Source organism: Lycium ferocissimum, chromosome 3 (assembly GCF_029784015.1).
Source record: "Lycium ferocissimum isolate CSIRO_LF1 chromosome 3, AGI_CSIRO_Lferr_CH_V1, whole genome shotgun sequence".
In the NCBI taxonomy this organism is placed as follows: domain Eukaryota; kingdom Viridiplantae; phylum Streptophyta; class Magnoliopsida; order Solanales; family Solanaceae; genus Lycium; species Lycium ferocissimum.
Genome location: NC_081344.1, coordinates 68,821,707 through 68,845,379, shown reverse-complemented (window position 1 = coordinate 68,845,379; position 23,673 = coordinate 68,821,707). Strand labels below are relative to the sequence as shown.

The following is a 23,673-nucleotide window of genomic DNA, read 5'->3' as shown; positions in this document are numbered from 1 at the left end:
GAATCTTTTAAAAATGATTTTTTTTTGTTGCCAAACAATTTAATTGTTGTCATAGTATTGATTGTTGTTGCCAAACAATTTAATTGTGGGGCGTGAATATGTATTATATTTGATTTGGTTTGTTTTGGTTTTAATTTTAAAAAAACCGACCCATGAACACCCCTACGGCCTCACCCATTAAAACTAGCTATATTTAGCCCTCGCATGTTAAAAGTTAAAACTTTATTTTCATCTTTAAAAAGGCACGTATCATGCTCTTAGTGAATGGAAAAATATTCCTTTTATTATAGAGTTCACTATAAAAAATAGAAAAAAACATGCTATATTTACCCCCACCCTAAAGTGTTAATAGAGTTCATTTTTATAATAGAACATTCAAAACAGAATGAATTATTACGAGAAACAAATTTTCTTTCTGGGAAATAGCATATTCAAAATTAAAAGTAAGACACGTCACTTCATTCTTTTTTAATAGTGCCAAAAATTATATAAGTAAAAATTATGTGGGATTTAATTTCACTCTTTTTAATATAACTTTTTCTTTATTCAACTTTAAAAAGAATACAAAGCTCGACCAATGTATCCACCAGCATTCCTACAGATATAAGTACTCCCTCCATCCCTAATTAATTTGCAGGCTCTACGACATCTTCCGGATAGAGAGAGAAATGAGAGTGATTTAAGTGTGAGCAAATAAGTGGGTCGTGCTATTGAGGATTTAAAATGGGGCTGATTTTTTGTTCAATAACACACGACTTTTTAAAGCTGAAAATAAAGTTTTAACAGGTGAGGAACAAATATAACTAGTTTTACTGGGTGAGAGTAAATATAGCTCTAAAGTATGACTTTTTAAAGAGGTACTCCCTCCATCTCAAATTATATATCGTCTTTTTGTTTTACACGTCCTTTACCTTTATTTATGTCTGAATTATAATCTTTCTCCATTAAATATTTACTCTATTTATGTGTCATCTACATAATGAGAAAATTCTATTAAGGGTAAAATAGAGAAAAAGTAATTAACTATGTTTTGAACTTCTAAAATTATACGTAATTTGAGAAAACTATTTTTAGTAACGAAGATAAATAATTTGAGATGGAGGAAGTATATATAACACTTTAACACTAACAAAGGCCAATATAACACCAATATGACCCTTTTCCGATATGAGTATTTAATGCTCCACTTTACTACTGTACTTTTGTCTCAGCTAACACAAAAGTGTTGTGAGTCACTTGTCCCTAACAATTTTAGGGTGCACAGAAATAGAACCCCACTTTCAAGTTCACTGATAGAGATTTCTTAGCAATCCAGTATGGCCAGAATTTTTATGCTTCGCTCTCACAATGGTATTATTCCCTTTCTCTCTACTTTCCATTATTGTTCTGCAATTTCAACAAGACCTTATTCTTCATATCATAGTAATACATCCATTTCAGTAAACATTAAATTTGAGAAGGTAAAGTGTTTAGATGATGCTGTTACTCTCTTCCATCAAATGGTCAGAATGAAGCCTCTTCCTTCTGTTGTAGACTTCTCTAAATTATTGAAGACTATGCTAAATATGAAGCATTACTCAGCTGTCATTTCTCTTTTTCGAGAAATGTGGACACTGGACATCCCAATTAATGATTTCATCTTGAATATCGTGATTAACAATTATTGCCTGATGCATCATGCTGATTGTGCATTTTCGGTGTTACCCATTTATTTGAAGAATGGCATTCCATTTGATGTTGTCACCTTTAACACCCTATTTAGGGGAATCTTTGCTGAAAATAAGGTCAAAGATGCTGTTGAATTGTTCAAAAAATTGGTGAGAGAGAAGATTTGTGAGCCTGATGAAGTCATGTATGCAACTGTCATGAATGGGCTCAGCAAAAGGGGTCATACTCAGAAAACTTTAAGTTTGCTCCGGTTAATGGAACAAGGGAACACTAAGCCCAACATATATATCTACAGCATCGTTATAGATGCTCTTTGCAAAGATGGAAACTTAGATTCTGCTATCAACCTTCTGAACGAGATGAAATTGAAAGGCATTCGTCCAGACATAGTCACTTATAGTTCTTTGATTGATGGTTTGTGTAAGCTTGGCCAGTGGGAAAAGGTTACGACTTTGTTCTCTGAGATGGTAAATCATAATATTTATCCAAATGTGTGCACCTTCAACATAGTGATAGATGGACTATGTAAAGAAGGGAAGGTTGAAGATGCTGAGGAAGTAATGAAACACATGGTCGAAAAAGGTGTAAAGCCTAATATAATCACCTACAATGCAATAATGGATGGATATTGTTTGCATGGTCAACTAGATAGAGCGAGGAGAAATTTCGATCTCATGATAGAGAAGTGCACTGAGCCTAACATTATTAGCTATAACATACTAATAAATGGATACTGTAAACAAAAGAAATTGGGGGAGGCCATGCAATTGTTTCGTGAAATTTCTCAACAGGGATCAAAGCCTGATATTATTACCTACAATACTATCCTGCAAGGTCTATTTGAAGTCAGAAGAATTGGCGATGCAGAAAAATTTTATGCCGAGATGCTATCTGTGGGGCCCATACCTGATTTAATCACTCATCGCACTTTGCTCAATGGTTATTTTAAGTACGGACTTGTTGAAAAAGCTATGTCCCTCTTTAATAAGTTGGAAAGAAAGAGAGAAGATCTTGGTATTGTATTTTACAATGTTGTCATTAATGGATTATGCAAAAATGGTAAACTCGATGAAGCTCATGCGATTTTCGAGAAGCTTTCTTTGATGGGATTGTTTCCGGATGTGAGAACATACACTGTAATGATAAATGGATTTTGTCTTCAAGGGTTGTTTGATGAAGCTAAAGATATGCTAAGAAGAATGGAAGACAACAATTGTTTTCCAAACAATGTCACTTACAATGTTATTGTGCAAGGATTTCTCAGGTTCAACAAAATTAGTGAAATGACAACTTTCATGAAGGAAATGGCTGGAAGAGGCTTCTCATTTGATGCAACTACAACTGAGTTTTTGGTAGACATTCCAAGGGAGAATCCTTCCGTCCTTGACATGATACCAGAGCTTCACTTGAAAAATACGAAGTGAATATTTTTTTTCGCTTGGTTTATTCGACTAGGCTATCACCATGATACCATTTCCTGTTTATCCATGCAAAAGAAATATCATCCAATGCAATTGCAGAAGCTGATGGCTATTAGAACATTGTCTGAGCTTTCTAGGCAGGCCTATTGAGAAGGTAGATGAAATATTTTGAGTTTTTTTCTTTTACATGGTGTTGCAGAGTGTCAGTCCACATTTGTCTCTGGGTGGGGAAGTGTTCTGGGATGGTCAGCATCGGAAATCTTCCATTGGTTATGCTGCTCGCTACAACACATATAAAATGGGATTTGGCCTATTACTAGATGTTAGAACATTTTGTCATCAAATCATATTTTATCTAGACTTGAGGTATTATAATATTGTTCAAAAGATGAATGGTTTGTTTGGGACTGAGGTGTAGTTATTATTGTTATTGTGTTGGTAACACATGGTAATAACTTAAATTTCATTGCTGTTAGACAGTTAGTTCTCTCTGGTCCCTTGCTTATAACTATTTCAGTTAATTGAGAGGACTTCTATTTATTTTTGCAGTTATTGTCTTTCCTGAAAACTAACATGTATATCATGCCAGTGAGACATTTGATTGAATGCTTTCTCTGAGGAAGTTTTTCAAAAGCTATAAACAAGATTCAAGGCCATAGTCATTATTCTCCTGCCTCTGTGGTATGAATAGCTTTAGAATAAATTAAACTGCAGGTCTTCCAGACTCGAAAGGGTTTATATTCTATCGTTTTGTCGTAGTACTTCCCATGATATTGTCGAACAAGAACATCAAAATATTCATGTTTCTGAGTAACATTCCGAAAGAGAAAAAATTATTATGTTTATGAACTGTTGTATTAGGCTTTATGTCCTCAAGTTAAATGACGTATTGTGAAGTTCCAGTGGTTCAGAAATAATTGTTGTACACTTGTACTCAATACGACGAGTTGGAATAATCTTTTATCACTTTACAAGTGTGTGTTAAGGTTAAAAATGAAAAGATAATAATGTGTGACATTGTGCTGCCAACTGGAATTAAAAGCCTAGAGAGTGGGAAAGAGAGCGAGGGGAACCATTAGAAGTTCTTATAGCATCATTACTCCATTAAAGTAAACATTTCCAATTAAAAGAAAACCTCCGTCATTTACCTTTTCACCAGGACCGCCCATTGAAATAGTAGACAATTTCCACCATCATTTACACGGTATTTAAGTTAGCCAGCTGTAATTGTGATATCTGTTTGACGCCATTGTTTTGGTAAAAAAATGTCATGAGTTCAAGTCTTGTCATTTTCACTTGTTCTTCTTCTGGACAATAATGAAGGATGAATTGAAATCAATTAAAATTGTTTATTTTATGAGACTATATGCACTTAAGGTGTGTTTGTGGGTACATAAAGAATCTTTTTCTTTCAATCGTATCCCAGCAAATGTTTTCTTTGGCGGGGTTTCATTTGATTTGTTGTGGATTGGATGGTGGAAAACCAAGCAAGCACGAAGCGTGTCGTGGTTGGCACATGGTTTTGGGTGTGAACGAGCATATGGATAGTGGAGGTTAGGCTTATAAATGGTTTGCTTTTGTCTAATTGAGAGTTTGTTTTGAAAAGGCCGACCCTCGGCGAAAGACTTCAAAGTGGTGATTCCTTGTGCATAGTTGTCGGATTAGTTGTCTTGACACTGCATGGTTTATTTGTGTCTGGGAGGAAAGATTTGAAAAGAGAAGGAAAATATGGTAAGGATAGTGCAGGTGCAAGCCCTTTTTAAAGAGCACGGACGCTCCTCTGTGTCTTTGATGGATGGGAACTTGGATTAGTCCAATTTAAATGTCCATACTCACTTTGGTTCATTTTGCTGGAAAATGTTTTGGAATTAAAAGATGAATTGTCTAAATAAATTACCAAATTGGGCGCAGTGTGTATGGGTGTGCTTCTGCAGGTACTATTGCTTAGCTCTGCTCGTCTTTATCGTGAAGTTGCTTCCATCGCATTAATAATTGTAAAAAGGTTACAATTAATTTGTTTTATAAAAGGTTGCTATTAGTACCCTGTGCGCACCCAAAAGGTAGCGGCTGCGGGTTCCCATGTCATCAAAAAAAGTAATTTGCTTCTTTTGGTTTTGTTCCTTGATGGTCACTCTACTACAAACTTAGTATCAAATTTGAACTGTTGTCTTTCTTATCCAAAATATGGTGTTCATAAGTGCAAGGAGGAATTCAAGCAATCATATTTCATGGAAATGCACTCAAGAATTCTGTTCTACGACATGCCCACTTAGTAAATCCAGTAATGCTGCCACTTATGTTTGCATTAAGCTCCACAATATCTGACATTTTCAGAGACAAGGGTAATGCGCTGATGGTTCTCGGCTCTGGTGCACTACAGGTGATAATATGTATGATGCTATGCAATCGACTAGTATCTTCATGCTTTGTCTAAACTTACTTTGCATCTCACCATTGTCATTACACACATAACATTTATGCATTTATATGCACGCTTATGTAAATATCGCTTCTGTGTTGAGAATTCGAGAAAACTGATTGGTTGCATGATGCAGATGACAAACCAAAATGTTGGAGCGTTGGTGGTTATGGAAACTTGGGAAAATTAAAATAAAACAATTGCTGGAATTAATAGAGGAAGAGGTATCAACCCCTTCTAAAAGTATCAGCTTCTTCTTGACTGGTATTCAGTGTCAATGTCATGATTCTCTTTATAGTACTTTGTATTTGTGCTCTGGGAAAGGAATACACAGACAACTGCCAGGGTGAAATGTTTTGAATATCCATTTTGTACTGTCAAGTATTTGCAGGATGATTTACCAGATACCAACACAAACAATTGGTCATAGTTACCGATTAAAAAAAAAACAAATAGTTCGTCATAAGAATTTACTACTAAATGATCTTTGTACTTTCTTCTCTGCTCCTCCCCCTCTTCTTTGCTCCTTTTCCTCATTAACTCTGTTGAACCAGATTATTTCAGGAAAATCACAGTACAAGGTGCAAGTCAATGAAAAGCTGGGGACATTATGACACAGAGGTAAACTCAAAAGCCTCATCTCGTCAAAAAGTAATGTGCAATATCACAATGTGTTTTTTGTCAAAACCGATTCTAGTAGCTAGATCTGTAGTTAAAATCTGTAGTTAAACTTGCGAGACATCTTGGTCAAATATATATATATTTGGGTTTGCAAAACAAGCTCATCACAGTCACACAAGAAGCTATAGTTCTGAAAGCTTGCAACTGTTAACAAGTGCTATTTTCTGAGGCCTAGCCTTTTTTCAGTGTATTTGCTTCAAACACAAGAAGATAAGCTTAAATATGCTGCAACATGTTACGTGTAATATGTACTGGTTTGTTGGCAAGTAGAAGCCCCACATTGGTTGGGACAAGGTGTTTTTGAAGGTCTAAATGTGGAAGTCCATCAAGTGTCCTTGAATAAGTGGCATAATCTCAACGTATATGTGTAATGAGTTGGAGTTGGACTTGTGGTACAGGCTGGGCCTGGACCTTCAAATAAAAGATAATTTTCTATTTTTGATTTATCGATCATTTGTATAACATGTTATAGTTTTATTTTAGACTTTTTAGTTTGGAATTTTAATTGAACCTGTTTATGAAATAAGATACTTTTTCTGAATAGTCTGCTTCAACCTCTAAATTGCGTCTTCCTTGAAAGTGACTTATCAATTTCCAGTGTACGTTTGGCCTTATCGTATCCCTAAAAGACTTGTTTGTAATCTCCTAAATGGTATACCTCCAATATTTGTTTGAGGACAATGATCTTTCAAGCTTCAAAGCTTTTTTTATTTTTGCCTTACTATTTTTCTGACATGACATGTCACTTGCCAGATAACGGCATCAGGCGGATTCCTACTGTTGATCAGACTTGTATGATGGGATGGTGTCCATTGGAGATGTTGTTTGTGCTGTTGCAAGTGAGCAGAAGAATGAGCTGAACCGTGTAAATGCTTACATACAAGGAGTTTACTAGATGATGACAACAATAAACAAATGGATCATTCCCTTAATCTTGTATATATTTGCATGCTTGATTCTTCTAGTATTTGTTTGCGCCTCTAGATGTGGCCTACTGCACTACTTTTTCAGTTTAGTGTGCTTATAACTGGCAGTTGTTTAAGATAGTAATTTTTTTGAACAAGATAAATGGTGTTTCGCCATGTTTTAAGGGAACAATATCGACATATTCTTAAGTGCGTTATGCGGTATTTTACATTGTTTGAAAGATTTAACTTTATTCAACATAGAGGGACTGGCAAATGATCTGGTTGAGGTTCCTAGTTATATTAACTAGTAAGTTTAACTCTTTGAAAATAGAAGTTCAAATAACCATTTCAAGCAGAAATTAAGTACTTAAAATAGGGTTAAGTGACATGCGGTTAACTGTATCATGGTTTGATTTATGCAGAGTCTCTCGAATTAGTAGAGAATATTGGATGAGATGATTATGAACACAAATTGGTTTGTCTCAAAATTTTCAATTTTTAAGGACAATGTTCTAACATTCGAAATTTATACACATTTTCGGATTAGGAAGGACAATATCCTAAAGTTCGAAACTTGTACATATACAAAAAGAAGCAGGTGTCTGTCATTTCGTTTAGTTGTGAATATTTTTAATTACATTACAAATGCGAATTACATTGAGATTATTTACAAGAATAGCCTTGGAGGTAGGTGATCTTGGACTTTTGAAACTAACTTGTTCCATGGGCAAAACTTAAAAGTTTAACAACTTTTGGCCTTTGACCTTGAAGGTTTACTCATGGGACGACATCGCCAATTTTCAATATCATTGGGCATAACTTATTGGTCTCGCTTTAGAGGTAACAAAATAAACTCAATTTTTAGAACACCTAACCTGTCAAAGTTAAACAGGTCGAGTTATGATCTATTTTTTCCTTGAGCCGAGAGTCTATCAGAAAGAATCTCTCTACCTCTCAAAGTGGGGGTAGGGTCTACACTACCCTCCCTAAACCCTATTTGTGAGATCGTGCTGGGTATAATGTTGCTGTTGAGTTATGATCCAGTTAATAACTTGACTCAACATTTTCAAAATGATTCATCAGACTATTAGATCAAAACAAATCAAAATATTATACCCAAAGAGATAACCTATGGAATTTTTTTTTCATTGGTTGAAGCACACGAAGAAGACGACCCTACTTGGTGTGTTTTTTTCAAAAATAGGGACCACAAGCCCCGCTACAGGGCAATAGCTCCCAAACAATATAGAAGAGCGACGAGCTCGACGGAGAAAGCATTCAGAGGATTTCGAACCTGTGACCTCCTATTTGTGATATCTCCTGCTTAACCAATTCGGCCCCTCTTATGGTTATCTGGTGTGTTTATGTAACAAATATAAGCGATTTGGAGTGGCTTTGATCGCGCGTCACGGGTTAAATAGGTAACTAATTCAAATCGGGATAATTGAAAGGGGAATTGGGTAATCCCATAGACAGTAAAGTTAAAACTTTCTTAATGGATGATAATTTTGGCCACGTAATATAACGGAGAACAGATGTAAATAGTATTCCATCCGGATAAAAAAGAGTGTCAGTTAGCCATTTGCACACCCTTTAATAAAATACTAACTCCTAAAAAAAAAAATATGACTAAATTGTTCCTAATTAAATAGTTATTGAGATATGATTACATAGCACTTAATAGGGGAAATCAGAAAAAATAAGATTAATTCTTACTAGATTTCATAAGTGGACACTCTTTTTGACTCAAGCAAAAAAGGCTAAGACACTCTTTTTGATCCCGAGGCATATTTTTGTGCAGATTGCCCTTCAAAAGCACTGGTCTTTAAGTTTTGCCCCTTAAATTGGTGGTCTTTAAGTTTCGCCCTTCACTAGAAGCCTTTTGGTTCCGGATTCAAACCCTTGCTCGGTCAAAAATTAAAAAAAAAAAATCACAAGGCATAAGTTGAAATTCGCAAGGCAGAGTTTTGCATGCCTCAGGCAGAATTTTGAATGCAAACTCTACCTACATGCATACAAAACTCTACCTGAGGGAGAATTTTGCATGCGAAACTTTTCCTGTAGGTAGAGTTTTGCATTCAAAATACAAAACTCTACCTGCAAGTAGAGTTTGAAACTCTGCCTGAGGTAGATGCAAAACTCTGCCTAAAGGCAGAGTTTGGCCCAAATAGGCCTAACTTGCTACAAATTCTGCCTTGTGAATTTTTTTTATTGACTGAGCCGAAGTTAAACCTCAAACCTCATGATATTAGGCGAAAGGCAAATATTAAAGACCACCAATTTAATGGGCAAAAATTAAAGACCGCCCCAAAATAAGGGCATTCCTGCGAATTGCCCATCCGGAGGGGTAAATTTGACCTTTTCTCCTGCTTCAATTCAAGCAATTTTTGGATGAATCGAATGATGACCCATTTGCTCCCTACACACACACTTGCGTAAGCACTTCGTCTAGATCTAAATACTGATTTTAATTTTTAAAATATTTTTTCTGAGAATTTATAATTGTCATACTATTAAATAGGCAAAAGACATAAATGCACCCTGAACTATATTGAAAATGTCAAGTTCACACTCAAACTAATTGGACTACCTATTACCCCCTGACCGGCTAAAAAGCGGATTTAATGCTCCCTGATACATATATAACTAGTTGCACAAGGGAAGGTGTTACACACTTGCCCCCCATGTCACCGCCATGTCGGAACTCTTCTAAATTTTATTTGTATATTCTTTTCCTTTTTTTTATTCCCTTAATTTTTTTATTAATTATTTTTACACTAATTAACCATTAAAATCCTTCAATAATTATATCCGCCACCATATCCGCCTGCACTACCTCAACCAATGGTTACATCTTTTAAAAATTACCTTGCCACGTTGATCACGGAATTCATAAAACGCTCTTGAATCATTAACCGAGTACTTGTTACCAACTTGTCTCCTGAACTAAGCAAAATCAATAAAATCGCCACCAACACCACCTTCCTCGTTGACAGTTAATTCTGGCTATGAGACCAACAACAGGGAGGAAAACATTGACCTTATTAGCGAAACTAGAAATTGAATTTGTTGTCTCATCCATATAAGCCTTGACGAGCAAGACGGTGCCGCCACTGAAGTTGGAAGCTGCTGCGTTATTATTTCTTGGTGGAGGGAAATCTATAGAAACGTTGAAAGTAAAGAAGAAAAGGAGAATTGGAGTTGCAGTAGAGAGAAGTTGTAGAGAGGAAAACCTCGGAAAGTGAAATGCGATAGGGGCGACCAAAGGAAGAGGGACGTGGGTCGTTGTGGGCGTCGTCGCCGGAGCTCCTACAGTGGCGGAAGTGAGATGGGGGGAAAATGAAGAAGAAAGGGAGGGGTGGGGTCGGATTACAAAAATGTGAATTTTGCAATAAAAAGGAACAAAATGAAGAAATTTAATCAAAACGAGCCTCTTTTTTTTTTTGTTTTTTTTTAAAAAAAATATTTTGTGCCACATCAGTTCTCAGGGAGGCATTTAATGCACTTTTTAAATGGTTAGGGGTAAAAAGCTATGCGATTAGTTGGAGTGTGAACTCGAAATTTCTGATATAGTCCACGGTGCAATCTATGTCTTTCGCCTATCAAATATGTATCAAAAATTGTATTCATGACTAAAGACCATGAAAGTTAACTAAGTAATTTTGGAAGACAAAATAAAGCTGAATAACTTTGATGGCCAATTACTATAAGTTGAGTGATAATTCAGACATTTAACTCGATTATTTGGTCGAACATCGCTTCGGGTATATTCAAGGGAAAAAGGTTATGATAAAAAAGGGTTACAATAATGTAATATGCGGGTGAAAATGTAACTCAAATTCAAATATACAAAATCGAAATTGGAGTTAAGTATATCAGAAGAACATAAGCTAATAACAACAACAACATATCCACTATGATTTGATCAGGTGGGTCTAAAGAGGGTAGAGTGTACACAGACCAACCCCAACATTGTGAAGGTAGGGAGGATGTTTTCAATAGACCCTCAGCTCAAGAAGAGATGAAAAAACAGTAGTAATAATAATAGACAGTAACAACAACAAGATAATAAGATAAACGAAGTGAAAATATAATCAGGTTGTAAAAATAAGCAATTGCAAAAAGATATTAATACTCATAAATGGAAAAGAAATCTGTGCGTCAAGAACATAAGCTTATACTCCCTCCGTCCCAATTTATGTGATATAGGCCAAGCTTATTTTTAAAAAGTGAGGTGTTTGGCCAAGCTTTTGGGAAAAAATAAGTGCTTCTGAGGAGTATCAAAAATAGTTTTTCAGAAGCTAAAAAATAACTTTTGTCCAAAAGCACTTTTTTGAAAAGCACTTTTGAGAAAAATACACTCCTGTTTGGCCTAGGGGTTTTGAGGCCAAAAGCATTTTTTTATTTTTATTTTTTAAAAAAAGCACTTTTTTTAACGCTTGAGATGTTTGGCTAATTATAAAACTGCTTTTAAGTAGAAACATAAGCAATTTTTCTGCTGTTGAGGAGAAGCAAAAAAATTCTGCTACTTGAAAAAGCAAATCCAGAAGTAGAAAATTATTGTTTTCCCTACATAAATACATATTTACGAAGTATATCCCTGATTAATCCATTAATTCTTTGTGTTGAATTTTAAATCTGTGAAATGATTTAGAATTTTATTTTGATTGTAGTTTTTTTAGTATATTTAAATCATCGTCTTGATATTATATCAATATTTAATATTTATCTCTTACTTATCTATGTATTATACTAACTGAAAATTTTAATATTTACTGTTAAATTTTAATTACATAAAATTAAAAGGTTAATTGAAGTCTTCCATACAAGATATTTAAAATAATTTCTCTCTGTAAAACAATCTTGATAATAACTTTCATTGATACTTGTCCTTTTTCGTAATTTGACACTCAAAAGCACTTTTTTAAAAAGATTAGCCAAACATAATCTACTTATTAAAGGCAGACAAAAGCATTTTTTAAATTAATTAGTCAAACACAAACTGTTTCTCACTAAAAGGACTTTTTTGAAAAGCACTTCTTAAAATAAGCAGTTTCTAGCCGTTAGGCCAAATACGCTCGAAGCACTTTTTAAAGGCTTGATCAAACACCAATTATTGTTTAAAAGTGTTTTTTAATTAATTGACAAACATAAACTGCTTTTTGCCAAAAATGCTTTTGAAAGAAAGCACTTTTCAAATAAGTTGATTTTAAAAGCTTGGCTAAATAGTTTAATATTTTGACTAAACATGAAATTTAAGAAATAAAGGAAGACTTTTAAAAAGTTGTGGTTAAAATAAGTCATAGATATTTGTGTGGTAAATCATTTCTTTAAAGGGTAAAAACAAAAGTTTTAAGTTAAATTATTTTTAAATATAAAAATATATCATTATTTTTTATTAAAAGATTAAAAAAAAAGAAAAGTAGTATTCAAAATATAATTTAAAAGAATATATATTATGATGGAAGTCTGGGTTTTTTTATGGGTTTAAGTCGCTATTTGAGATTGAAACTATGATATGTTTTGACCCGTATAAGTTTATTATGACCAAAATTTAGGGCAAACTTAATAGAATCCCTCTTATCACAATCCACTAAAAACTATCCAGCAATTCAGCAAAGAGAAGCAATTGGAGAGATTTCTTTGCGATTGAAGATGAGGAAAATTTCTGTGCCTCACTCTCGCAGTGGTATTATTCCCTTTTTCTCTACTTTCCATTTTGGTTCTGCAATTTCAATAACAGATTATTCTTCTTCTTGTCAAAGTAATACTTCCAAACTTGGGTTAAACATCAATTTTGAGAAGGTCAAGTGTTTAGATGATGCTGTCACTCTCTTCCATCAAATGGTCAGAATGCAGCCTCTTCCTTCTGTTGTATGCTTCTCTAAATTATTTAAAACTATCCTAAATATGAAGCATTATTCTTCTGTTGTTTTGCTTTTTCGAGAAATGCAGAAATTGGGTATCCCAATTGATGGATTCATCTTGAATATTTTGATTAACAGTTATTGTCTGATGCATCGTGCTGATTGTGCATTTTCGGTGTTACCCATTTACTTGAAGACTGGCATTCCCTTTAATGCTGTCACCTTTACCACCCTAATTAGGGGAATCTTTGCTGAAAATAAGGTCAAAGATGCAGTTGAATTGTTCAAAAAATTGTCGAGAGAGAAGATTTGTGAGCCCAATGAAGTCATGTATGGAACCGTCATGAATGAGCTTAGCAAAAGGGGTCATACTCAAAAAACTTTAAGTTTGCTCCGGTTAATGGAGCAAGGAAACACTAAGCCCAACATAAATAACTACAACATTGTTATAGATGCGCTTTGCAAAGATAGAAACGCAGATGCTGCCGTCACCCTTTTGAACGAGATGAAGCAGAAAGGCATTCCTCCTAACATAGTCACATATAATTCATTAATTGATGGTTTGTGTAAGCTTGGTCAGTGGGAAAAGGTTACAACTTTGTTCTCTGAGATGGTGAACGTTAATATTTATCCAGATGTGTGTACCTTCAACATAGTGATAGCTGGTCTATGCAACGAAGGGAAAGTCGAAGATGCCGAGGAAGTAATGAAACACATGGTCGGAAAAGGTGTAGAGCCTGATATTATCACATACAATGCGATATTGGATGGATATTGTTTGCATGGTCAACTAGATAGAGCGAGGAGAAATTTTGATCTCATGATAGAGAAGCACATTGAGCCTAACATTATTAGCTATAACATACTAATAAATGGATACTGTAAACAAAAGAAATTGGGGGAGGCCATGCAATTGTTTCGTGAAATTTCTCAAAAGGGATCAAAGCCTGATATTATTACCTACAATACTCTCTTGCAAGGTCTGTTTGAAGTTGGAAGAATTGGTGATGCAAAAAAGTTCTTTGATGAGATGCTATCGACGGGGCTGATACCTGATCTGTACATTCATTGCACTTTGCTCAATGGTTATTTTAAGTATGGACTTGTTGAAGAAGCTATGTCACTCTTTAATAAGTTGGAAAGAAAGAGAGAAATTCCTCATATTAAATTTTACAATTTTGTCATTAATGGATTGTGCAAAAATCGTAAACTCGACAAAGCTCATGCTATTTTTGAGAAGCTTTCTCTAATTGGATTGCTTCCGAATGCAAGAACATACAATTCAATGATAAATGGATTTTGTCTAGAAGGGTTGATAGATGAAGCCAATGATATGCTAAGAAAAATGGAGGAGAGCGGTTATTTGCCAGATGACATCACTTACAATGTTATTGTGCGAGGATTTCTCAAGTGCAGAAAAATTAGTGCAATGGCAACATTCATGAAAGAAATGGCTGGAAGGGGCTTCTCATTTGATGCAAATACAACTGAGTTACTGGTAAATGTTATTAGGGAGAATCCTTATGTCCTTGATATGATACCTGAGCTTCACTCGATAAATAAGAAGTGAATACTTTAGAACATTGCTTGAGCTTTCTAGAGGTATATCACTTTTGATATTTTGATTGTTTTTCTACTCTTATTTATCTTGGAAATCGGATGTCACTGCACTCTTAATATGATATATAGTGTGAGTTCACTTATGTGCACACATTATAAGTCCAGGTATATCGTGTACAGTGCTTTTTAGTTATCTTCAGGTATTGTCATTTTCTATCTTTTTGCTATTGGAACAATTTACAACTGCGTGCAATTATAAATTGCTATTGGGACAATTTTTTCGATGTTTTCTAAAATCATTGTTACTTGAACCATAATTGGAACACTAGAGCTGACAAGATCATACTTCTATCCCTGAACCATATAGTATGAATATTTGTGATTTTCCCGAAATTGAATCAGAAGTGGTTCATGATAGGTATACTCTAGGTGAATGGTCAACACCATATTCGAATTATTTAAGAATATATTTTTGGAGATTTATATATGATCCAAGAGTACTGGGTTCTTTATTGGGAATTGACATTTTCATAGAACAATAGTATTGTCATTATTATTCTAAAAGGGTCGCAATTCATATCGTCATTGACAACTAACGTAGAAGAGTGGGAAGGGATTTCTTTTGTGTTCCTTCTGTTTGGCCTTGTCTGGTTCTTCTTGCATCCCTTGACATCCTTGTCTAACATTATCAATAGCCGTGTGCTCCTTTGTCAACGAAATTGTATCTCCTCTGTATACTGGCCATCTTGTGTAAATGTTTGGTGTTCTTACCCCCTTGCTGCAACCAAAGGCTTCTAGATCTTTGTTTCCATGAAATTTCCTCACATTTTGCTGTTTCATCAATTTTCATAGTTAAATCTGCCTTCTGAACTATGTGTGGTTGAAAAGAGTTTTGTTGTCTGCTTCTTTGTCCAGCAACATTAACTTGTACAGTGCCTCTGGTTTTCTCTCTCAATGTTGCGAAAGACTTGTATGTTCCAGCCTATCAATTTTCCTTTAAGTAATTTCATTTTGCTGGCCAATATGAAATCTGTCACCTCAAATTTGTTCCATAATTTTTCCACCTTCTTCACAAAGCCTTCTCATGTTCCAATCACATGTTCTCAAATTTGAAATATGATCTTCTGTTTTTCCCTTGTCCACACTGTAACATTAGAGATTATGATCCGGTATTACTTTGGCAAGTAGCGTTTGTTTTAAATACTTAAAATTTTCATCTCGCTGTTGAGAACAAGTAACTGTCAATTCTTGAGGCCATCCCTTGAATCTCCTCTTGTCCATGTAAATGTACCTCCACATATAGGAGGACCGCCCAGCTCTAAGTTGGCAATAAAATCTGAAAATTCAATGATCCCTCTGGTCAATGTTGGTTATTGTTTCTCACATGAGTGTATCTAGTTACATTGAAGTCCCTGCACAGCACTCCTGAGCCAATTCCAAACACCCCTTATGCTGCTGTTATCTCTTCCCAGACTTCTTTTATCTTTTATGTTGTTTGGTGCATACACGCTGGTTAGTTGCCACCTGAAATCTGCGAAATTGAGTGATGGCCCTTTAGAATTTCTGTACAGTTCCAATTTCTCTTGTTCTACATGATAATCATCCCATAGCGGACCATCCAGCCATTTTTATTCTTGTAAACAATAAAAATTGGCCTTCCATTTTGACATCGGCATCTTTATAGTAGTTCTGTAATTCTTATCATTTAAGCCCCCTAGGTTCCAGCTTAATATTTTTAGCTTCATGAAGAATTCTTGCATATCTGTTCCCTCCCTCTATTATTGCTTATACTACCTGTATAATTTACATGATGTCAAGTTTGTTTAGTTCCTTCCTTTCCCTTTTTTTTTTCTTTGAGAAGGGTAAAAAAAAAAAAAAAGAGGTAGGAACTAAACGAACTTGAGTTTCATCTTTAGCTTATTGGATGAAGTATATCATGCTTCTCCAGTTTTGTGGTCATATCCCTTTCCATTCTGTTAGGAGATGAAAAATCTATCTCAGTCCGAATACATTTGACTCGCAGCATTTTGTCATCCCATATCGAGTTTCGTCTTACTCAGAGCGTAGCAATCTTCTCTTTTGAAGCTTTATTGCATTCTTGCATAGAAGATTCCTCTTCTTGCAAAGTTAATTGAGGGCTTGGCGACAAGAAGAACCTTTAATATATGTAATATGTATATATTAATTAACTTGTTCTTGCGGCTTGGGCGTCTGCCGGTCCAGACCTTCAAATAAAATGCTATTTTTATTTATTTATTTTTTATTTCTAAGACAACTTTTAGTTTTATTTAAAACGTAAATTTAAGTTTATGTTTTGAATTCTAACTGAACTATGTGAGTATGTGTTACCTTTTCTAAATAGTGAATAACCTTGTTTAATCTCTATACTACGTCTTCCATTTAAGTGACTTATCAATTTGTAGTATATGTTTCTGCTTTTTTGTCTCTGGAATAGACTTGTTTTTATTCCCCTAAACAATATACATGCATCTTTCTTTAATAACGATGATTTTTCACGCCTCAAAGCTTTCTAACAGAACATGTCACTTGCCTGATAACCGCATTCCTGTTGTTGATCAGACTATATGACAGGGATGTGTCCGCTGGAGATGTTGTCCGTGTTGTTGCAAGTGCGTGTCGGGGTAAGATGAACCGTGAAATGCTTAAATACAAGGATGTTACTATATAATGATGACAAGCATGGATCTTGAAAATAAGTGGATGAAGAAGATGGAAGCCAGTTTCTTTTTACGTTTTAAATGCCAAATTACCCTGGGTCATCCTGAAGGCTTACTCTTATTAGGTTGTGTAAAATATTACATTAATATCAGAGGTCCGAAATGTAGTCTAAATGTTGAATCACAAATCTTCTACACGGAAATGCAAGCAATATATATAGGGTTCCATATTGTGCTTTTTTCTGTCTAGGTATGCGCGAATGCACCACAATCACAAACTATGAAGTAAGCTCAATCACTTGGTCCGAGGTTGTATGCCTCATGGTGTCCACCTCATCAAAATGTCAATATCATGGGCATCCACCTTGGACAGCCCTGACAGAGAAGCGGTTATTTTGAACCGTTTAGATAAAAGCGGGTTAAATTTGTTCGGATAGTACAATGAAGGGTAAAATTAATCCTTTTCACTTAGTGGAGGGGCAAATTTGACCCTTTTTCCTTAAAAGAAATACACCTATTTACACCACTAGAGCCAGATGAAAATGATGAAAATTCAAACTATTGTCTCTCAACCTTTGGATAAGTTGCTATTCTTCCAATGAAATGAGTAATGAAACTATTTGATTAGTTTCCACCAACATAGCTATGACACATATACACTGCTCCCCCCAAGTGGGAGTTTCCTAGAAATAAGATAGCCAATATCCTAATGCATTGTACTAAAAGGTTGGCAGAATTTAATAATAAAAAGTAAGCAGCATTGCCACTTATATAACATGTTATTGCCATTGCTATAACATAAGCAAATATTTATTCTAGATTTGCACTTTCCTTTAGTGTGACTCAACTTGCATTGGAAGTTCAGAAAAATGTCGAACACCCATCAAATGCTTTGCAATTTCTGTTTCTACAATCTGTGCCAGTAACAGCCAGGAAACTGCTCGAAGTGTCTCAATTTCTGTTTCTACAATCTCGAAATGGAAGTCATGTGTGCTTACATGCTTTGCTTCTGATCATGATTCCTTCTTCAGATTGTGGACACTTCTGTATAGCTCCTCTTCCCGAGCACGCTTTGCAGCAAGAGCCTCCTCATCAAGCACTTTGATAGGCGACCACTCGGGAAGTTTTAACCAATCATCTCTCTTATTTACCAGAGAGTCGTAGTAGCTTCTCAAGGCTGGTTTTACTCTTATAGTCGCATAATCAACTGTTGTTCCAACTACTGCAAACATGACAGAATAACGTACGGCACCAAGTGTACCACCTGATAATCATCCAACAGAACAGGTCAAGAATTTATCAGGTTCATAAATATCAAGCACGATCAATAGTGTGCATCTGAGAAAAAACACATCGGAAATCATAGATTTGAAAAGCATAGATGAAATGCTGTCATTAAAAATTCAGCTCAAACTGCATCCAAACAGAACTGGACTCAACTAGTAGCATCAGTAATAGGAAAAAGGGTTAAAAAACAATATATAGATATTCCAATATCACATAAAAAGTAGGGGCAATAAAGTTAACAAAGCTTCTGATAGGCATTATGACATTGTGGGCTCCAAATCCAATGAATGAAAAATCAAAACATAAACAAGGGTAAAGATGGCCAACGTAAAGAGGGTCTATCGGAAACAGCCTCCCTACTCCCTACCCCCTACCCCAAAAAGGTAGGGGTAAGGTGTGTGTACATCCTACCCTCCCCATACCCCACTTGTGGGATTACACTTGGTATGTTGTTTGTTGTTGTTGCAGTATAAGCTTCAACCTTAACTGGTCTGTTTGCACAAGTATTTATCCAGTACGAAAATCTTAAGTTTGGGCAAACTACTATTAACATAGTTATGAGAATGAAGATTGTTTAGACAAGCTTCTGCAAAATGAGAATACAAACCTAGCATTGAACTGAGTTAGGTATCAGACAACTTTACAAGTAGAAGTGCTGAGAACAACTATTTTGAATTGATATCACAAAAATGTTAGTGACAACCCCAACTAATTTGGGATCAAGGATAGTTGTTATGTTGTATGACCAGACTATAGAGTAACTGTTCACCAAACTAACACAAATTGAGATACTTCCTTTAATTATTGGATCACAAACTAAAGTAAGCGGAGAAAAAGAAGCATAATAACTCAAATTTGAAGTTGGATCTAACAAAACATCTTCAGCATACTTTAACTGATGCTTGGATTCATAGGTTGAGCAAGAGACTTATTGGATCCGACATCCAATGGTCAATGAGGTGGGAGGAGGAGAACCATGTCTCATATTCAAATCCCAGAAGAGGCAAAACTTCCCATCTACCTAAACCTTGGGGGGCAGAGTTACCCAATACTTGTGTTGGTGGGACGCAGCAGGTACCCGGTGGAATAATCAAGGCGCGTAAGCTGGCCCTGACACCACCGTGGAATCATTTCGTACAGAATGCAAAAATTGTTGTCTCCTAAGAACCTCTAGGCAAGAGTCTCCTCCATTTTTGGATTTTTATTTTTTTTTTTTTATTTTTTTTTTTTTTTATGATACACCACCACGGAATCATTTTGTACAAAATCACACAAGAGAGATAACCGCGCAAAAATTGTTGTCTCCTAAGAACCTCTAGGCAAGAGTCTCCTCCATTTTTGGATCTTTTTACTTTTTATAAGGTAAGGTTCCTCCATTCTTGAGTCTCCTCGCAAATAGACATGTCAGAGACTTTTTTCCCGTTAAAGATGAAAAAAAGAAGGCAGTATTTAACAAATCTAGCTGCCCTAAAATGTAATTTGACTTCAACAAGCAGCAAGTATGACCATGAAATATCAGAGAAGAGGTTAGCTCAGTGAAAGTATTTGTACCATGATTATTGATAAACATAAACCCTTTTTTCCCTTCTTTTAATAACTAAACACATGATGTCATTAAAAAGAAAGACCACGTGTCCAGTTAATGTCTAAATTAGCCTGTCCCCACTAGAGCTCTTGATGCGCTGGCGCGCAGACACAAACACATTGAGGAGGAGAGAGAGTTGCGAATTTAACCTTGCAGACGTCCAAGTATAGCACCACTACCAAAACCTCCAATGGCTGAGTTAAGCAGATCATCAGGCTTTCCTGTTCTACTCGCTCTTACAAACTCACGAGCACCTGCCATGCAAATACAAAAGAGCATATATAACCTTAGTCTTCACTACCATTGACCCATAGACTTCTAAGTTCTAAGTAACAAACAAATCTTAAGTGGAATCAATGTCCCAAGTGAAGAACCAGGTGTTACAATATTGTTGCAGAATGCGAGTCAATTTCCACAAAAGAAGAAAGCTAAATAGCATAAATTATGTGATCATACGAACAAACATTTTGAAGATGTCACGGGGGATGAAGAAAGGTTCATACGGAGAGGAGTTTATCATGACATTTACAAGACTAGATGACAACTAAATTTGTGAGAAGACCATCATCAACATCACCAAAAAAATGGTGTTCCAGAATTAACTATGGGCAGAAATGGAGATGAGATGAAACAAAAGATTGTCAAAATTAGACGTGGAATCTGAAAAATGCAAACATATGAAGCATAAATATGAACGCAAAACCAACTTATAGGCCTACAAATTATAAACAGCATCGAGGGGCACTCAATTGTAAAATCATTCTAACACTAAATAATTTATCTCTTAGTGCAAATTAAGGGTACTTGTTCTCTAAACCAGTAAATCTCTACACAGTCATTTAATTCTAACTAAATAAAAGGATTCCTAACAAACACAGGACCTATTATAAGTGCAGTAAAACAACATCTAAGTTTTTATACTGATGATTTGTTATATTTACTGGTATCGCAAACCGTGTAATAATAGAACAAGCTGGACTCATCAATCAAAAAGAATAAGATAATAATATAAATGCCACAATTCTCCAACTCCAGTCACCATTTCCAAAGTCAAAATCGACTCAACATAAATCTACATAGCATAATTAAGGGATTTTAAAATTGATTAGGGGGATATAGTTAAAACAAGGAAAAGAGAGAGATTACCGCAGTAACAGGCAGTAACAATAGCAAAATTAGTTGCATAGGTTCCACAAATATTTGCTGAGCCATGTACTTTCCGATGCTTTGATACCAAACCAGCTCCTCCACCAGTCACCCCTAAATTCAAAAGGGAAAGAAAAGCTCAAATATTCAAAATAACTTATCAAAAATTCAACAACAACCACCAAGTGTAATCTAACAAGTGAGATCTAGGGAGGGTAGTGTGTACGTAGACCTTACCCCTACCTTGAGAAGGTAGAGAAGCTATTTCGCATAGACCCTCAACTCCAAGAAAGATGAAAAAGAAGGCAGCAGAAACAACAATTGCCAAAAAAGAAGGCAGCAGAAACAACAACAAACTTTTGCCAATCAAAGCCCAACTAGTAAGGCTAAAGAAATAACAGGTAGTAATAGAAATCTAAGAATACGAAAATACAAGAATAATATTGATACTCCCGCGAATGGGAGAGAAATACGCCCGACTACCTACTAACCTCCAAAAAAATCAAATTATCAAAAATTTAGACGAACAATCATGTCAAATTGATCAATCAACTACACGTCAATAATGTCCAATTGATCAATAAATCTCAAATAAGTCGACTATACAAATCATTTATATTCACTCATTTCCTTCTATTCGGATCATTTAATCATGCACAAGCTAAAATCAAACTAAAAAGAGCTAAAGTTGACAAGGAAAAAAAATGTAAATGCAATTAAAATTAGGGTTTTGGGAAAGCTAAAAATACCGGCTAAGAGAGTGGGAAAAAGAATCCATTCCTTCCAATTCACTGATGTCAAAAGAGTTGAAAAAAAAAAATTCAAATAACAAAAAATTGGAACAAATAATCATGTCAAATTGATCAATCAACTATATGCTAAGTTACTTGGACTCTCCTAAAATGTCATCGGGTGAATGTCCGATCCTTCAAAAGTAGTGTATTTTTGGAGGATCGGACACGGGTGCAGCAACACTTTCGAAGATTCCTAGTAACTTAGACTATATGTCAATCTCAAATAAGTTGAAGTCAGACTACACAAATCATTTATATTCATTCATTCCCCTCTATTCGGATCAATTAATCATGTACTAGCTAAAATAAATTTAAAATAACTTCTCAGAAAAAACAAAAAAAAAAATGGGACGCATAATCATGTCAAATTGATCAATCAACTACTACACGTCAATCTCAAATAAGTTGAAGTCTACTATATATATATATATATATATATATATATATATATATATATATATATATATATATATATATATATAATCAAACATATATATATATATATATATTTTATTTTTTTATTTTGATAAAGGTAGGGTAGCTATACAAATCATTTATAACTATTACAAATCATTTATATTCATTCATTCCCCTCAATTTGGATCAAAACAAGCTAAAAAAAAAAAAAAAAAAAAATTTAGACGAACAATAACATGAAATTGATCAATCAACTACACATCAATCTCAAATAAGTTGAAGTCGACTATATAAATCATTTATTTCCCTCTATTCGGATCATTTAACCATGGACAAGCTAAAATCAAAATTTAAAAAGAGCTACAGTTAGCAAAAAAAGAAAAGAAAAAAAAAGGTAAAATCGAATTAAAAAATAAATAAAATTGAGACGAATAATCAAGTCAAATTGATCAATCAACTACATGTCAATCTCAAATAAGTTGAAGTCTGACTATATAAATCATTTATATTCATTCATTTCCCTTTATTCGAATCATATATCATGTTAAAAAAAAAAATGTAAAATGGAATTAAAATTTTAGGGTTTAGGGAGAGCTAAAAAGGTACCAGCTAAGAGAGTGGGAAGAAATATCTTTTCCTTCCAATTCACTGATGAAGAAGAAACTTCTTGTTGTGTGTTGCTTTTAGTCATGGAATCAGCCATTCGATTCCCTTTTCAAATTTTGATTGTGGAAATGAAGGCAGTGATCAGAATGGGAGACGATTCAGAACCCGAAACCCATATGGGTTGGTCGATTGAGCTTTGGACTAACGCAAATGGCCCAAATTTAGGCCCATTTTACTTAAATATCATCGGGTCATTTGCACGATTGTCCTTTAAACCTTTTAAAGGCCAGTGGCCTTTAATTTTGTCCCTCAAATTAGTGGTCTTTAAAATATTTGTCCTTTGCATAATATCACGAGGTTTGGAGTTCGAACTCAGGCTTAGTTAAAAAAAAAAAGTACAAGGTATAAGTTGGGATTTGTAAGGCACGTTAAGGCAAATTTTTACCCAAAATTAGGCCTTAAGGCAGAAGTTTGCAAAATTTCAACAAAGTAATTTATTTTTTTCGCCTTAAGGCAGAGTTTGAAACCCAACTTATGGGATCCAACTAATGGCTTGCAAAATTTTTAAAATTTTTGATCAATCAGGGTTTGAATCTGAACTAAAGGGCTTTTAATCTCAAAAAATTAAAGACCTGC

The 23,673-nt window shown here is 34.9% G+C and overlaps 3 protein-coding genes and 1 long non-coding RNA gene across 6 annotated transcripts; 3 read left to right on the top strand and 1 right to left on the bottom strand.

Annotated features, from left to right (window-relative positions):
* Window positions 1–1,247: 1,247 nt before the first annotated feature.
* LOC132050545 (putative pentatricopeptide repeat-containing protein At1g12700, mitochondrial) lies at window positions 1,248–5,124 on the top strand. Of its 2 annotated transcripts, XR_009413443.1 has the most exons (2): window positions 1,248–3,243; window positions 4,516–5,124. XR_009413443.1 is itself a non-coding variant. In XM_059441839.1 (1 exon), exon 1 carries the CDS (start codon window positions 1,317–1,319, stop codon window positions 3,090–3,092), a length of 1,776 nt encoding a protein of 591 aa, XP_059297822.1. In that variant the 5' UTR covers window positions 1,248–1,316; the 3' UTR covers window positions 3,093–3,572. The 2 variants fall into 2 exon arrangements, 1 of the variants encoding a protein (XP_059297822.1); XM_059441839.1 differs by lacking the exon at window positions 4,516–5,124 and having other exon boundaries at window positions 1,248–3,572.
* A 64-nt stretch (window positions 5,125–5,188) lies between these two features.
* Window positions 5,189–7,319, top strand: LOC132050549 (uncharacterized). Its single transcript, XR_009413445.1, has 4 exons — window positions 5,189–5,479; window positions 5,645–5,732; window positions 6,063–6,129; window positions 6,943–7,319. It is a non-coding gene; the product is annotated as an uncharacterized LOC132050549 (long non-coding RNA).
* A 5,334-nt stretch (window positions 7,320–12,653) lies between these two features.
* On the top strand, window positions 12,654–17,430 carry LOC132050544 (pentatricopeptide repeat-containing protein At1g62670, mitochondrial-like). Of its 2 annotated transcripts, none has more exons than XM_059441837.1 (2): window positions 12,654–14,566; window positions 17,117–17,430. In XM_059441837.1, exon 1 carries the CDS (start codon window positions 12,753–12,755, stop codon window positions 14,532–14,534), a length of 1,782 nt encoding a protein of 593 aa, XP_059297820.1. In that variant the 5' UTR covers window positions 12,654–12,752; the 3' UTR covers window positions 14,535–14,566; window positions 17,117–17,430. The 2 variants fall into 2 exon arrangements, with proteins under 2 accessions (XP_059297820.1, XP_059297819.1); XM_059441836.1 differs by having other exon boundaries at window positions 17,105–17,430.
* Window positions 17,431–17,763: 333 nt separating this feature from the next.
* On the bottom strand, window positions 17,764–23,171 carry LOC132050547 (uncharacterized). Its single transcript, XM_059441840.1, has 4 exons — window positions 23,038–23,171; window positions 21,221–21,334; window positions 20,224–20,328; window positions 17,764–18,466 (listed from the first exon to the last, which is right to left on the bottom strand). Exons 1-4 carry the CDS (start codon window positions 23,132–23,134, stop codon window positions 18,216–18,218), a joined length of 567 nt encoding a protein of 188 aa, XP_059297823.1. The 5' UTR covers window positions 23,135–23,171; the 3' UTR covers window positions 17,764–18,215.
* Between the last annotated feature and the right edge of the window lie 502 nt (window positions 23,172–23,673).